The sequence below is a fragment of the Colletotrichum lupini genome, chromosome 9, assembly GCF_023278565.1.
Source record: "Colletotrichum lupini chromosome 9, complete sequence".
NCBI lineage: Eukaryota > Fungi > Ascomycota > Sordariomycetes > Glomerellales > Glomerellaceae > Colletotrichum > Colletotrichum lupini.
Window position 1 is genome coordinate 646,514 of NC_064682.1, and position 14,668 is coordinate 661,181.

Consider the following 14,668-nt stretch of genomic DNA (forward strand, 5'->3'; position numbering starts at 1 on the left):
CGACAGTTGTCAAATCAGTCGCGAGAGCATGATTCAAACGTCCGCCACCCTGTTGCGCACTCTCCCCTCTACTCAGCCCTCATTGGCCTTACGGGGCTATGCTGGTGAGCCATGAGTAGGGGCCCCCCTGCAGGGGTCCCGCCGATCTACGCAGATATTTCCGCAGCGACGGGTTCCAGATCCCAGGAACGTTGGGTTTCTGATGGTTGATAAGCATCTCGCGCCGCCAACTACCGGTGGATCGGTCCGATCAGATATGCTCTCATTGCTCTCAGCGGTTGTCGACCGGCCAATGGCATTCAGAACCGCTGAGCCCCAATTGTAACTCGGCTTCTGCGGCTACGCCGTACTCCACCCTGCCGAGTCTTGAGTAAGTTGGGCCGTATGGATTGCACTGACGAAATGGTAGGGAGCGCATAGCTTCTTCGGTCAGCTCTCGGAGGGTCATCGCAAAATCCGGTTTAACGGGGATGGTAGCTGTTTGTATCCGCGCGGGTGACGTGACTGAGGGATTTCAGGAGCTTGGATTTTGACTGCGATGTTGTTGAATTCTCTTCTTCGGTGTTCAATGATATAAACGCTGGCGTTCGCCTTCGAGGCTTTGGCGTTCGTTTGATAACCGTTTCAGTAAACATTCTTTTGCCACACTTACGCTCACTCTAGACTTCAACCTTGTACATACAGCTATGCGGGGCTTCCTCACTACATCTGCCCTCCTCTCTGGAGCAGCGGCCTTGGCTGTTCGCTGTAACAACGCTTCCAGCAATGGCTACGACTACATCGTCGTCGGAGGCGGTACCAGCGGTCTGGCTGTCGCCAACCGTCTGTCAGAAAACCCTGCCGTGTCTGTCCTGATCATCGAGGCCGGCGGCTCGGTTTTCGACAACGTCAACGTCACCAACCCCAACGGATACGGTCTTGCCTTTGGCACCGACATCGACTTCGCCTTCCAAACGACCAACCAAACTTTCGGCGGCAATTCAGTCCAGACTATGCGTGCTGCCAAGGCTTTGGGAGGAACCAGCACTATCAACGGTTTGTGGCGATCATCGGTTCAAAAGACTGGACTCAGATGCTAACAACTTGAAGGACTGGCCTACACCCGCGCTGAAGCCTCCCAGATCGACGCATGGGAGCAACTTGGCAACGAGGGCTGGAACTGGGATTCTCTCTTCCCCTACTACCTCAAGAGCGAGCACTTCCAGACCCCTGAGCCCGCCCGTCAGGTCGCCGGCCGTCTCGAGTACGAGGTCGATGTTCACGGCGAAGACGGACCCCTCCTGACCGGCTGGACCTACGGCCAGACTAACGGAACCATGCCTGCCGTTCTGAACTCGACCTTCCAGAATCTCGGTCTGCCTTGGAATGAGGACGTCAACGGCGGAAACATGGTTGGCTTCTCCGTCTTCCCCCGCACCGTCGACCAGGCCAACGCCGTCCGTGAGGATGCCGCCCGCGCCTACTACTACCCCTATCAGAACCGAACCAACCTCAAGGTCCTTCTGAACACCAGCGCCCAGAAGCTCACCTGGAAGAACACCGCTGCTCTCCCCACCGCCGATGGTGTTCAGATCGTCTCCGCCGATGGCTCCAGCAGCGTCGTCAAGGCCAACAAGGAGGTCATCCTCTCCGCCGGTGCTCTTGTTTCCCCCTTGCTCCTCGAGCTCTCCGGCGTCGGCAGCACCAACATCCTAAAGCAGCACGGCATCAAGACCGTCGTCGACCTCCCTACCGTCGGTGAGAACCTCCAGGACCAGATGAACAACGGTCTCTCCTTCGACATGAAGAACATGAGCATCGACGGCACCCTCACCACCGTCGCCTACCCCTCCGTCGCCCACGTCTTCGACAACGCCGAAGAGGTTGCCGCTCAGATCAAGGCCGCCCTCCCCGCCTACGCCGCAAAGGTCGCCTCCGTCAACGGCAACGTCACCCACGCCTCGGACCTCCTGGAGTTCTTCCAGCTGCAGTGGTCCCTCATCTTCGAGTCCCAGATCCCCATCGCCGAGGTCCTCGTCAACGCCGGCTCGGGATCTTGGAGCAGTGAGTACTGGGGACTCCTCCCCTTCGCCCGCGGCAGCGTCCACATTGGTGGCAACTCCACCTCCCGCGCCGTTATCAACCCCAACTACTTCATGCTGGATTGGGATCTGCTCGAGCAGGTCGAGATCGCGAAGTACATCCGCAGGCTGTACAGCACCGCGCCTTTCTCCACTTACACTGGAACCGAGACCCGTCCCGGCACGGACGTCGTCGCTGCTGATGCGGATGATGTCGCGGGCTGGGAGAGCTACATTAAGGGCAACTACCGTTCCAACTTCCACCCCGTCGGCACTGCTGCCATGATGCCCCGCGAGAAGGGCGGTGTTGTTGACTCCAGCCTCAAGGTCTACGGTACCGCCAACGTCCGCGTTGTCGACGCCTCTGTCCTGCCTTTCCAGGTGTGCGGTCACCTTGTCAGCACCTTGTACGCTGTTGCCGAGAGAGCGGCGGACCTTATTGCCAAGAGCTCGTAGAGAGGCTATTGGTTCTCAAGATGACTCGGTCGAATTTCGACCACTTTCTTTCACACTTCTCAGTAAATATTATAAACCCAATTAGATGTTCATATCCATAGAGTAGAGTGTACAATAGTCACGCGACTTGGTCAATCAAATTCGAGTTTAGATCGTATCTCTATATCCGCATGGAAACCAATCCAAGGTCACTGAATCCTCGCATGGCTGTCGAAGATTTCTTACAGAAAGCTCCTAAGAAACGGTATAGACGACCTTCTCTCCACTAACAGGACGCATGTGATCCTTCGGCGGCTCATTGACTTGCTTCAGACCAAAGAGCGGGATGCCTTCCGATGCGACGTTCTCTAGTCCTCCTCGCATCATGCGAACCGGGTTTGCCTGCAACTTGACCTTTCCCAACGACGCTTCCGATCCGAGATAGTTATAGAACTGTGTTGCAAACTCACGGGCTTCGAGGTTGGCTGGGAATGTGATGCCTATAGATTGTCAACCAAGGAGGCCCATCACGGATCAGTTAGCAAAAAGCCTGAGGTCACTCACCTTGGTACTGGATCTCTACGCCAAGACCCTCCCAGACTGCACCTGTCACCGGCTTGATACTGAGCTTCGATGGATCAAACCCTGCGAGGGCCGGTGCTCGGAACACCGCCAGCTTTCCCTCGTTGACCAACGTATTGTGCACACGTTCGACAGACGGAGACTGCGAGACCGCGTCTACGCCGTAATGAACTCCGCCACTTATGCCGCAAACTTTGCGTACCGTTGCTTGCCAGTCAGCGTCTCTGTAGTCAACTAGCTCGTCGTACGAATAAGGGGCTTGGCGCAGCATGTCGTGCTTTGCACTGCTGGCGGCACCGATGAGACGAATTCTCGTGCCAGAAGTCTTCTCAGCCAGACGCACAAGTTGTGCGGCGAAGAGACCTAATGAGGTTGTTGCGCCGTATATGAAGACGTTCACGGGCCCTTCGTTGGCGAGTCTGAGGTGGTCGAAATTTCGGGATTGGGTGAATGGCCCCGGGAGCTCGAGTCGGCTGAAGACACCCTGCGCGGCTGTAAGTCCACACAAACTGATAGTAGCAGCTTCTTGGAACAACACCCCGATGGGAATATTCCATGTGAGGTCATAGTCAATGACGACGTACTCGGCAAAAGCTCCTGGGCGGTAGTTGACCGAACAAGCTACATATCCGTAGTCAGTACATCACTGGTATGTTCAAAAGCCGTGGGCTGTTCAACCGACCGCCTTGCACGAAGCCAGCTACACGTGCTCCAACCTTGACACGAGGGTCATCGATATCTCGGGTGTCTTTGCCAATACTGGCGACCTCCCCAGCGAAGTCGCTGCCGATTACGCGGTACTCTTGGGCCGCAATTGGCTTGTAGGTATAGAGCGCGTCCACATGATTGAGCGCAACTGCTCTGACGCGGACAAGAATCTCTCTTGGCCCTGGTTCCGGAGTCGGGATATCTTGTACAGCAACTGAATGCTCCTTTGGTGTTAAAGTCAGGGCTTTCATGATGGTACTAGGAATCGAACTTGAGGCTCAGTCTCGGGATAATGGGCTTATGAAAATCGAGTGAAATGTATTCAAAGCTTCTTCTAATTAGAGAATGAGAGATCCTATATATGACTAGCTGCTACGGGTGCACCTGGGGGAGAAACAAATGCTAAAGTATACGATCGAGTAACTTGACTTTCGAATTTGATCTACTAATGTCGCGAAAACGCGAAAGTCCGTGGAGTCTGCATTCTTATATCTGTTAAACCCGGTCTGCAAGCTGACATGGACTTAAGCTCGCTGCTCTGTGAACTTAAGTCCGACCTTGTTTCCCACACTCAAAGTCTGAGTCGGGTCTTGTCTGAGTCAGTGACCTCGGAGCTGAAAGAAAGCTTGAATACCTCTAAATCTGGGAACCTCGAGAGGTCACCTAAGACTCACTGCTTGATCGCGTGCAGGTAAATAGAGACTTCAGGACTGAACATACGATCTTCAACAAGGTAGCCCGCTGCCTCCACCAACCATGTTTGGCAGTCCTTGAGGATGACCTTTTTGCCAGATGAATCCTTTGCATCTCTGTTAGTATAGTATTTTGAAGGCATTGCAGAAACAGATGTTTGCAAAAAAGCACCTCTGAGGACCTGCCTACTAGGCAATCATACACGCATGAAGTGGTCTGTTCAGAGGTATTGCAGCCATTTGGAGAAGTCAAGCGAAAGCCTCACCTTGTCTTCAACTGCATTCAAAGTCTTCCCAGGTGCCTTCGCTTTGTACGCACTAGCCTCAAAACCGCAGACAGGCCTCTCATCAATCTCTTCCACTCCCCAGTTGAGCATCGCGTCTTCTTTAAAGTGCTGAGCATCAACCCACTGCAGCGAAACTCTTTTTGTAGGGATATCTGAGGTGTTTGTGAGGTCATGACTGCGTTTGACCTCGAATTTGAAGCCATTACGCACATCACCGGTCGCGTGGATCTTGACACCGATATCATCATCGGCACGAGAGCGTACAAAGTATGCCCAGTGATCTTTGAATGGCGAGCCATTGAAGATCAGTAATTCGACCAAGAAAGCTCCAGGGGATCCTGTCGGGGGCACGGTTGGCGGCGGTGGGGCCGGAGCCGGAGTTCGAGCCTTTTCGACAAGCGGCCGGGGCGGAGGTGGCGGAACATCGCCAGTGTGAGAGAAAGACATTCTGAGATAATTGGTGGCGTTTTTGAGTGTTTGTTACTAATGCCTTGTAAAACAGCTGACGTGAGTCTTCAATGTTGAAGTTGAGGCTTCTTGGTCTTGTTGGACACCTTCGTGCACAATCAGGCAGCAACAGCACGCGCTATGGACCCCAACACAATGTCTCAAGATTTCTTTGTTGCCTAGGGATCGCTTGAGCCACGCCACGCCATTGGCTCAGTGGATTCGGCCTGTATGTGTAGCCTTCATCGTCGTGTCTGGATGTTATAGTGACTAGAAGACGGTCAACGGGTGGAATGTGAAGATGAGCAAGAAGCTGCCAGTTGTTAAATGTTGCGGGAGACAGACTGTGCTGTGACGAGCATTCGCTTTGTCAATGCAGCCCATCCGTCTGCGGCGCTCAATGAAACAGAAGATGTCTAGGCGCTCTTATCCATTTATTCAATGCTTGGTCGCTTGGTGGTAATCTGACGTCTACTTTGTCCGAGGCTTCACCGAGAACTCGTTTCCACGAAAGTCAAATGAGAGGATTCGCAAACTTTGCTAGGTTTGCAGAGGAGGCTATCACGTGAAGGAATTGTTTGTGGACTTTTTGGTTTAGGATATTGAGTCTATGAATCTACTAATTTGGTTGAGGATATCCAAAGCAACGCTCGCTATATAAAACATGACATATTAAGATATTGGTATGATTTTCCCATGAAACATGAAACTGTAATGGTTGAGGCCATTAACTTATTGGGCCGCCGTCTCCTTTCCCTTGGACTCCTTCTTGGGCTTGGACGAGCCGGAGTTCCACTTCTTGACGCGGACGAGATAGTAAGAGATAACAGCAATGAAGATGTTGAAGAAAATGAAAGCCCAGACGATACCGAAGTTGCGCCAGCGCTCATCATAGAAGATGTTGCTGCCGGCCAGGTACTGATCGGCATTGCTGAGAGAGCAGTACCGGCAAGCCTCCGTAGCCTCGGGGTTCTGGAGCTGGCCGGGGGCGAGCTTTAGGTAATCCGCCAGGTACTCGCCGCATGTCAGGTTGGCAGGCGGGTTGAAGACAGAAGTCTCGGTGGCGGAACAAGTGACGGGTCGGCCGGACAGTTGGGTACCCACGATGCCAGCAACCCAGTAGGTGAAGGGGGACACGCGGTACATGAAGATCCAGAAGCCGGGGAGGGCAGTCGGGGACTGTAAGACACCGCAGAAGGTCAAACTCATGAGGACCAAGAGAGTAACCACACCTGAGGCGGTCTGGGCATCGGGGAAGGCAGCGATGGTCATGTGGGCGAAGGAGGACGCATAGATCAGGAGCTGGATGGCGTAGAGCATGACCAAGACCTGGCGGACGGAGCCCTGGATGCCGATGATGGGGTAGTAGAAGCAAGCCCAGATGAGGATACCGGTGACGATTTGGTAGGGGATTTCGACAATGATGTTGGCGAACATGAATGCCTTCCAAGAGTAAGCCTTGCTGGGGCGTTCGCGGACCTCGTAGAGGGCACGCTGTGTGACGAAGTGAGGCTGGATCTGCTGCACGATGGTGGAGAAGATGGTGATGACCATGAAGACACCAAAGACAACGTTTTGCATGCCGGCCATGGTACCATCGGCCTTCCAGAAGGAGAAACCAATGAAGAGACCTGCAGCGATACCGAGGAAGAACTTGGCGAAGACGTAGTTGGGCATGCGCCAGTACTGCTGGAAGACACGACCGGTGACCTCCATGAGCTGGGTGCTGAAGGGCATGGCAAACTCAGAGTGGGCACTAGCATCTTCGCTGCCAGCAACCTCCTCGTGCTGCTTCTCGAGGTGGATTCTCTCGATCTCGGCCTCGACGCCGTGGCGTTCATTGCTAGATTTCCAGACGCTGTGCCAGTCTTCGCCCCTGGAGTTGGTACCGTTGTTGACAATCTCGAGCATGTACTCAGCGGGATTCTCCTCATCACCGCATCGGCGAGCGCCGTGGCCCTCGAAGTAGTTGAGAAGGGTGCGGGAGTTGTCGCCGATATCACCAAAGTAGACAGTCTTACCGCCGCGGGCGAGGAAGAGCAGGCGGTCAAATTGCTGGAAGAGGATGGCGCTGGGCTGATGAACGGTGCAGAGAACGGCTTGACCGGCATCGGCCAGCTTGCGGAGAAAAGCGCAGATGGCCCAGGAGCTCTGGGAGTCGAGACCACTGGTAGGCTCATCAAGGAAGAGAAGAAGCTTAGGCTTAGCTGCCAATTCGACACCGATGGTAAGAAGCTTGCGCTGTTCGACGTTCAAGCCCTCGCCGGGAACACCAACGACGGCGTCGGCAAAGTCGCGCATGTTGAGCATGTCAATAACCTCCTCGACGAAAGCGAACTTCTCCTCCTTGGAAACAGTCTTGGGCTGGCGAAGCATGGCGCTGAAGCGCAAGCTCTCGCGGACGGTGGCGGTAGCCAAGTGGAGATCTGGTTAATGTTAGTTGAATGTTCAAACAATGTTAAGAAGGAGAAGCCGCATACCTTGCTGCTGAACGTAGCCAGTCTTACGTTGGAAGCTGGCGTCAAGAGGCTTGCCGTTGACAAACATGTCGCCAGTGATGACACCCATGGTAGTTCGCTGAGCCAAGACATCGAGAAGAGTCGTCTTTCCGGCGCCGGAGACACCCATGAGGGCAGTGAGAGTTCCGGGCTTCACCCAGCCATCGACGTGGTCAAGCAGACGACGGGGTTCACCCTTAATCTCAATATCGTAGACGACGTCTTTCCAAGTGAAAATATCCTTCTGGGGCGGGATTGAGTTGACGTTGGCCTCAGTCTCCTGGTCCTTGGGAACAGCCATCTCCTCGTTGGTGACGCTGCGGTTGACGCCATCCTGAAGATGAGCAGGGACGCGGCCACGCTGGAAGACGAGAACCTCGGCGGCGCTGGTGGTGGAGGAGTTGAGCTCAGTGGCGACGAAGTAGATGATCATGAAGAAGAAGAGGAAAGCCAGCAAGATGCCAAAGTTGCGCCAGACGTGGGAGTAGTAGTACTGGTAGTTGGTCTCGATGAAAGCATCGCCACTAACGGTGCGCTGGCCAGCGACAGCGCCGACAGCCGAGCAGATCCAAGAGTCGCCAATCAGAGGAGTGTATGCGGGGATAATCTCGGAGCAGACGAACTCGCGACCGTGGAACTCGTTGGCGATGAGAATCTCGAAGGCGTAGAAGATGGGGTTGATCCAGCGAATCCAACCAAACCAGTCAACCATCTGGGGAACTCTGATGACAAAACCAGTGTAGATGACAAGAGCCAAGACAAGCACACCAGCCAACATCATAGCCTGAGAAATAGTCTTAGTGATGGCTGCCATAGTTCTGAAGACGGCGCTCATGACGAAGGTGGAGATATAGGTGATCAAGAAGTACAGGAAGAATTGACCGGGTTCCCGACGAAGACCAGCGAGGAAGTACAAGATGAGGTTGAAACAGGTTGCCGTGACGAACTTGATCGGGATATCTGCGACGATACCGGCGATGGCTTCAGCTGATGGATGATAGAAGGCGTAGGAAGCATGCTTTTCGACAATGGGCCGCTGATCGTATAAACTGTTGATTTCGGAAATAGCAGTGAGAGCGTTCATGAGAATAGCCTGGAACAAGACCGAACCCTTGGAGTAGAAACCTGAGGTAGCGTCAGGAGTGCCGTAGAAGACCGAACCGATGATGAGAGCCAAGATGATGTTGAGAACAGCCGCTGTAGCTGTAGCCGAGATATCGTTCCAAATACGCTGATAAGCGCGCTTCGTGGTAAGTCGCACTTGCATCGCCAAACTGATGAGGTAAGGAGACTTGGGGCGAACATGCTTCGCCTGTCTGTCGTTCTTCTGCTGGCGAAGCTCAGTGAGAGCATGACCGTGGGGATCAATCGGGTTCTCGTCGGTGTGCTGCTCGATCTCCTGGCGGAGAGCTTGGTACTCGGGAGATGCACGCCAGTATGCCTCAAAGTCCTCGGGGGTTCTGGGAACCTGGTTCTCCATGCCCGGACGAGCCTTGCGCTCGATGGGGTTGGTGACCGAGGTCAAGAAGTCTCCCGTGGTCTGACGCTGGGGGCATTCCCAACCCATGCGCTCGAAGTAGGACTTAGCAGCAGTGGCAGGGCCGAAGAAGATCTGGCGACCTTCGTAAAGAACGACAGCCTTATCGAAGAGGTCATAGATGGCCTGACTGGCTTGGTAGATGGCAACAGCGTTGGCACTGCCGGTGAAGTCGGAGGCAAGGCGCAGCGACTGAACGAACTTCAGAGCGGTCGCGGAATCCAAGCCACGAGTACTGTTATCCCATGCGCACATGGGAGAGCCAGCAAGCATCATCTCAGCGATGGAGACACGCTTTCTCTCTCCGCCAGAGACGCCACGAACGAAGTCGTTTCCGACCTTGGTGTTGTAGGTGTGGCTGAGACCACAGACTGCCATAACAACCTGGGCTCCTCTCTTGTGAGCCTCCTCGCGACTAAGACCCAAGGGTCTGTTGGATGGTGTGCGAACTGCGCCGGCAAATTCGAGTGTTTGACCGACGGTAAGATGGGGGAAATGTTTGTCAACCTGTGTCGAACGTTGTTAGTGAACATCAAACAAAACATTGGGGCGTGGGAACGAACCTCCTGATTGTAAACGGTTTCTCCCTTAAACTCCTTCATCATCTTCTTTTGTGGAATGCCGTTGTAGTGGATGACCGACTCGTCTCCAATGCTCAGACCCTGGAGTTCACCAGTCATCGTCTTCAGGAGTGTACTGCATCCAGAACCAGGGCGACCAAGAACGATCAAAAGCTCGCCGCTCTTGAGCAGGCCATCGAAGCTGTTGAGAATCCTCTTAGGCTCCTTCTTTCCGAAGCTAATGTGCTCGCCGATTCTGAGAGGTGCTTGAAGGAAGTCACCAACGGTCTGTTGCAGCTGCAAAGCAGCGCCAGTACCAGAAACGTTGAGATCCTTGTAGGCGACACCAGCATGCTTGAGGGTGATACCCTCATTCTGCATGGCTCGCATGAAAGCCTGGAGCCATTTTGAAAGATCAAAAGACTTGCTTGCAGGGTCCAAGGCGGGATCGTCTTGGCCGTAAGAGATATGTGTCGAAAGAGGACGGCCATTGCTGGCCAAACTTTGATGCCGCGAAAGGTTTGTTGCGATTCTCTGAAGTTCCCTCCTATCCTCCTCATCGATCATCATCGTATCGCGGTGGGTATCTCTCGTAGGGCTGGCAATGTCTCCATATTCTTCATCGGAGGAATCGCCATTCTTTCCCGTGTTGATGGGAGCAAAGCCGCCAGTGGGCTGCTCGGATGATGTTCGTTGTTCTCCGTTCATTGTGACTGAAGAGGTAGTTGTGCCGTAGCTGCCTCGGGTTGCTGTTCTGTCCTCCATGGTTGCAGATGTGATGACCAGGGGCGAAGCTCAGATGAGCTGGAAATTAAGGTTGTTGGTATTAGTCGCACAGCCAATTGGTGATGGTGCTAGAGTGTTTGCTAAAGTATGTTGAAATGTGTAAGATGCTCACAGACTGTATGGAATATTCGATGAAGACTAAAAGCGAAATTGGGATGTATGGGTTTCGGATGACTATATTATATCAAGAACCCATAGTAGAAGCAGATCTACGGTGTACGCTTGCGGACATGGCCAACCTCCCGGGGCCACCGAGCTAGAGCCGTGATCCCGCCAAGCCAGCTGGGCTCTGAGTTTGTTGCGCGACTCTAGCAGACGGCCGAGACCAGTTGGTGCGGAGTTCGCAGTGCTCCCGCCGACCGGCCGGCCGGTGGCTATGAGGTCACCCCTTGCCAAACATGAAGGCATTCTCCCGGGTCAGTACTCTAACCCCGAACTGTTGCGCACAAGATGTATAAGCTAGGGGAGAAAGCGAGCGTGTTCCTAGCGCACGGAGTGCATGTTGGGCTTTCCGAGTTCCCACCAGCATGGATGGCGGAGCGGGCGGGCTGTTGTCTGCCATCACAGTCCGTCCCCGACTCGGGGACTTGGAGTGACCCGAGGGGCTCGATAACTCTTCTAGCTTGGGTGCAAGAGCCATGCTGCGGCCCTAGAGACGAGTCAGAAGCTAGGCTTTGCTAAGCTTGCTAAGCCGTTTACGGTCAGAACATGGGCTAACTGTGGTCGAGACGCTCTGCTGTTTTCCGATTGCATCATGGTGGCTCCCAGTTTGGCCCCGTTTTGTCTCTGGCACTCAGCCAAGCATGCGATTCTGTCGCGTAGGCCCACCGTACATCTCTGCGTTGCTCGTAAATCTGGCGTCACATCGGGATGGGGCCACCGGCAGACGTACGGGAGATTTACGCCGGGCAGGGCTGCGGCTGTTCACAGCGCACCGAAATGAAGCTTACGCAGTAACGCAGTACGGATACGCATTCCACCAACGGAACTCCCGTCCCCGAGGTACCGATGATTGTCACCGAGTGGATATTTTGTGTCGGAGTTTGCAAGTTGTGGATTGTTGATTGATAAAGACAAGAAATTTCCCCCTTACTTCGAGAAGATGCTTATCGTTTCTGTCGCTGTCTTGCGGAGTTTAGGTTTCGATAACCCAGCGCAGTTGTTGTGATCAATTTGAGAAGTTGAGCCAGATTCTTCAGCGAGCTAAACAAAACTGCGAGTCCGTCGCCCCCAAGTAGACGTCACTTTGCAGCTACCGAAGTTCGGTGCATAAGACTTAGATGTTAGACCCATCGTTGTGAGATTCAACTTCAGATGGAACTATGGATTCCGACTAGCGAATGTGCATTATTATTCAGCATCGTTGAGTGTTTCCACGTGAGGTGGGCGAAACATACATAATTCTCAACTGATGTGAATCACCCCTTTTTGATCCTTTTCGACATTCTCGGGTCCCGGGGTCCTGCAATCGGCTGAAATATCAGACCGCTGAGTCAGGCCTTGCATTGCAGGTCAAATCGTAGTGCGCTCCGCGACGACGCAGATCGTCCCTCCCGAACGACCGAGAATTTCCTAGGAATCTCCCCGCAGCATAAGCTTCGACTAGAGGGGAAGTCCAGAACCTCTTTTTGAGCGGCGTTGACGTGGTTTTCTCTTCATACTTCGGTAAGCATTAAGATGGCATCTCTTGGCAGAAAAAGTCCGCTGCCAAGTAGAGTTCTCGCTGCGTCACTGGAAACTCTGTTGGTCATCTCGCAAAGCGAGAAGCATCTGGCTGGAGAGGAACGGGGAGGGTTACTCATCAACCCGTTTGCCCCGTTGCCCCGGTGGTTCCCCCAATTCCCTTTTCCTCGGTTTCCTATTTACTCCTTTTTGACACCCACTTTGCCGATCTTTCTGAGTCCCCAAACCGTCACAAACAAGGTTGCGCCGTAAAGCGCAAAGCAGTACCAAAACGACGCCCGGTAACCCTCCAACAACGCCATCGGGCTCTCCTTGTCGGCGAGGTTCGACCGGGCAGTCACGGCACTCGCAATGGCGCCCGATGAAGCCAGCCCTACGCTTTTACCGATTTGGGCTATGGCGTTGTATACTCCTCCGGCCACGGCCTGCTTCTTGGCCGGAAACAGCGATGTGATCAGCAGATTAGAGATTGTGAATAACGTGTCAGCACCAATAGCGTTCATAAACATTGCCCAGAAGACGCAGATCCAATAAGACCACGCGGGGTCAGCGATCGCCATCAATAGCGGCGACAAGCACGCCAGGGCGACGGCGATGAAAATCGCCAGGTCTGCCCGGACGCGGTGGACCACGAGACCGGCGACGATGTTGGCCAGGACTCCGCCCACGGGAGCCGGCAAGAAGCGCACCGATGTGTCGATTGCGGTGAGCCGCTGTACGTATTGGAAGTAAAACGAGCTGAGCTGCTCGGTCGCGTTGAAGGCACCCCATACCATGAAGACACTGATGCAGATGCAAGTGAAGCTGCGGTTCTTCCAGAGTGAGTTTGGAATTATGGCTGGCTTACCCAAGCGCTCTTGTCTTTCTACCCGGGCAACGAACCCGCCGATTAGCACGGCAGAGATAGCGAGCAGCGCGATATTCTCTGGTTTCTTGATATCCTGAGTGCTGTCGGTGATCGCACTGTCAACGTCCTATTAGTTGATCTCGCTCTCCAAGCAGAGGGCGCATGGCAGACTCACGCAAGCACATAAGAGACCATTGAGAGGAAGGCACTGGCTAGGAATGCTCCAACCCAGTCAACCTCGGTCCTGAACCTGTGCCAAGTGACCGGATCTCTCTTGCCGATGCCAGGCAACCACTTCAGCGCAATAATGAAGATGATTGTGTTGATGATTGCGGCGATGTGGAATCCCCATCTCCAGCCAATCGTATCTGTGAACACACCACCAACACTGAGGCCAACAGAGAACCCAATTGGTTGGCCTCCGCCCATTGATGCAAAGGCAATGTTTCTTCTCTTGCCCGTGGGGAACGCGTGCGTTATGATACTAACGGCGGATGGGAGGCACATGGAGATGGCAATTCCGGCAAAGGCACGGAACATGATGAGCTGGATCCCCGTGTTCGCCAGCCCACAGGCAAGGGTGAAGACCGATTGCAAGAAACATCCCAAAAGATATAGTGTTCGAGCACCGTAGAGATCGGCCATGGCGCCAGACAGCAGGAGTGTGCATCCGCAGGTCAGGGCGTAAACAGAGGCAGGCCTTGTTACTATCAGAATGAGTGTACAACGACATGGGTCTTTTAGCATTAGTCCCTACCATAAGAGAAGGTTGCCATCAAGATGAACATCTCGAGCCATGGCCGGAATGCAGACAGTAACTATGCCGGCCAGAAGGGAGCTAATGCCTGTAATACAGGTCACTGAGGAGATGACAACCATGGTTTTACCCTTTGAAAGGTCGCCATTTTGACCATTCTCGGGGAAAACAGTAGTCGGGTCCAGCGACTGCGATAATGTTGATGTGGAAGCTGAGAGTTGTGGCAGTGGTGTTGCTGGTGCGTTGACCAGCTCCACTGTGGTCGTGGTCGACATCGTGAGTTTCTAGTTTGATGAGTGGTGACTTATGGCCTTGGACCACCAAGCAGGCAGGCTGCACTCTTCACTTATTCAACTGTGGACTGAACAGAAACAATGGGGATACTGTCATTTCAGAGGGAGTACAGGGCGCAGAAGACGCATTTTCATTATGCAATTGCGCAAATTTTTGACCAACCTGCCCGATCTCGGCCGAAGTGGACGGACCACCGAGTTGGCCCATTTTCGGGGAGGTAATAACATAATAACATTACACCGTTCGAAATTCACTGAGTCGCCTTGACTAATGGCCACAGTCGAAATAACCACCAAGGTAGATTGGTATTTCTGTTGGTGTTCACGGAGTAGAGATGCCTGAGTCTTGCTGGGAATGCAGCGACTTTAAAGGGGGTTGATTGATTTTGGGGGTCTATGGGATGAGATAGTATCGCGCCATTATATTATTAAATTCTCGGGACCAAAATAACTAATCTTTATAGTCATGTCTCGTAAAACTAGGTCGTCAAACAGT

General features: G+C 53.6%; 3 protein-coding genes across 3 annotated transcripts; 1 reads left to right on the top strand and 2 right to left on the bottom strand.

Annotated features, from left to right (window-relative positions):
• Positions 1-686: 686 nt before the first annotated feature.
• CLUP02_16107 (GMC oxidoreductase) lies at positions 687-2,516 on the top strand (the record flags this gene model as incomplete). Its single annotated transcript, XM_049295031.1, has 2 exons — positions 687-1,035; positions 1,090-2,516. The coding sequence occupies 2 exons, from the start codon at positions 687-689 to the stop codon at positions 2,514-2,516; spliced, it is 1,776 nt and encodes a 591-aa protein (XP_049152178.1).
• A 234-nt stretch (positions 2,517-2,750) lies between these two features.
• On the bottom strand, positions 2,751-5,211 carry CLUP02_16108 (uncharacterized protein; the record flags this gene model as incomplete). Its single annotated transcript, XM_049295032.1, has 5 exons — positions 2,751-2,995; positions 3,060-3,698; positions 3,760-4,043; positions 4,460-4,584; positions 4,744-5,211. The coding sequence occupies 5 exons, from the start codon at positions 5,209-5,211 to the stop codon at positions 2,751-2,753; spliced, it is 1,761 nt and encodes a 586-aa protein (XP_049152179.1).
• Positions 5,212-5,943: 732 nt separating this feature from the next.
• Positions 5,944-14,380, bottom strand: CLUP02_16109 (ABC-2 type transporter; the record flags this gene model as incomplete). Its single annotated transcript, XM_049295033.1, has 14 exons — positions 5,944-7,637; positions 7,692-9,753; positions 9,810-10,560; positions 10,643-10,766; positions 10,832-10,980; positions 11,085-11,241; positions 11,301-11,378; positions 11,421-11,506; positions 11,612-11,713; positions 11,807-11,844; positions 12,476-13,223; positions 13,298-13,822; positions 13,880-14,163; positions 14,264-14,380. The coding sequence occupies 14 exons, from the start codon at positions 14,378-14,380 to the stop codon at positions 5,944-5,946; spliced, it is 6,915 nt and encodes a 2,304-aa protein (XP_049152180.1).
• Positions 14,381-14,668: the final 288 nt, after the last annotated feature.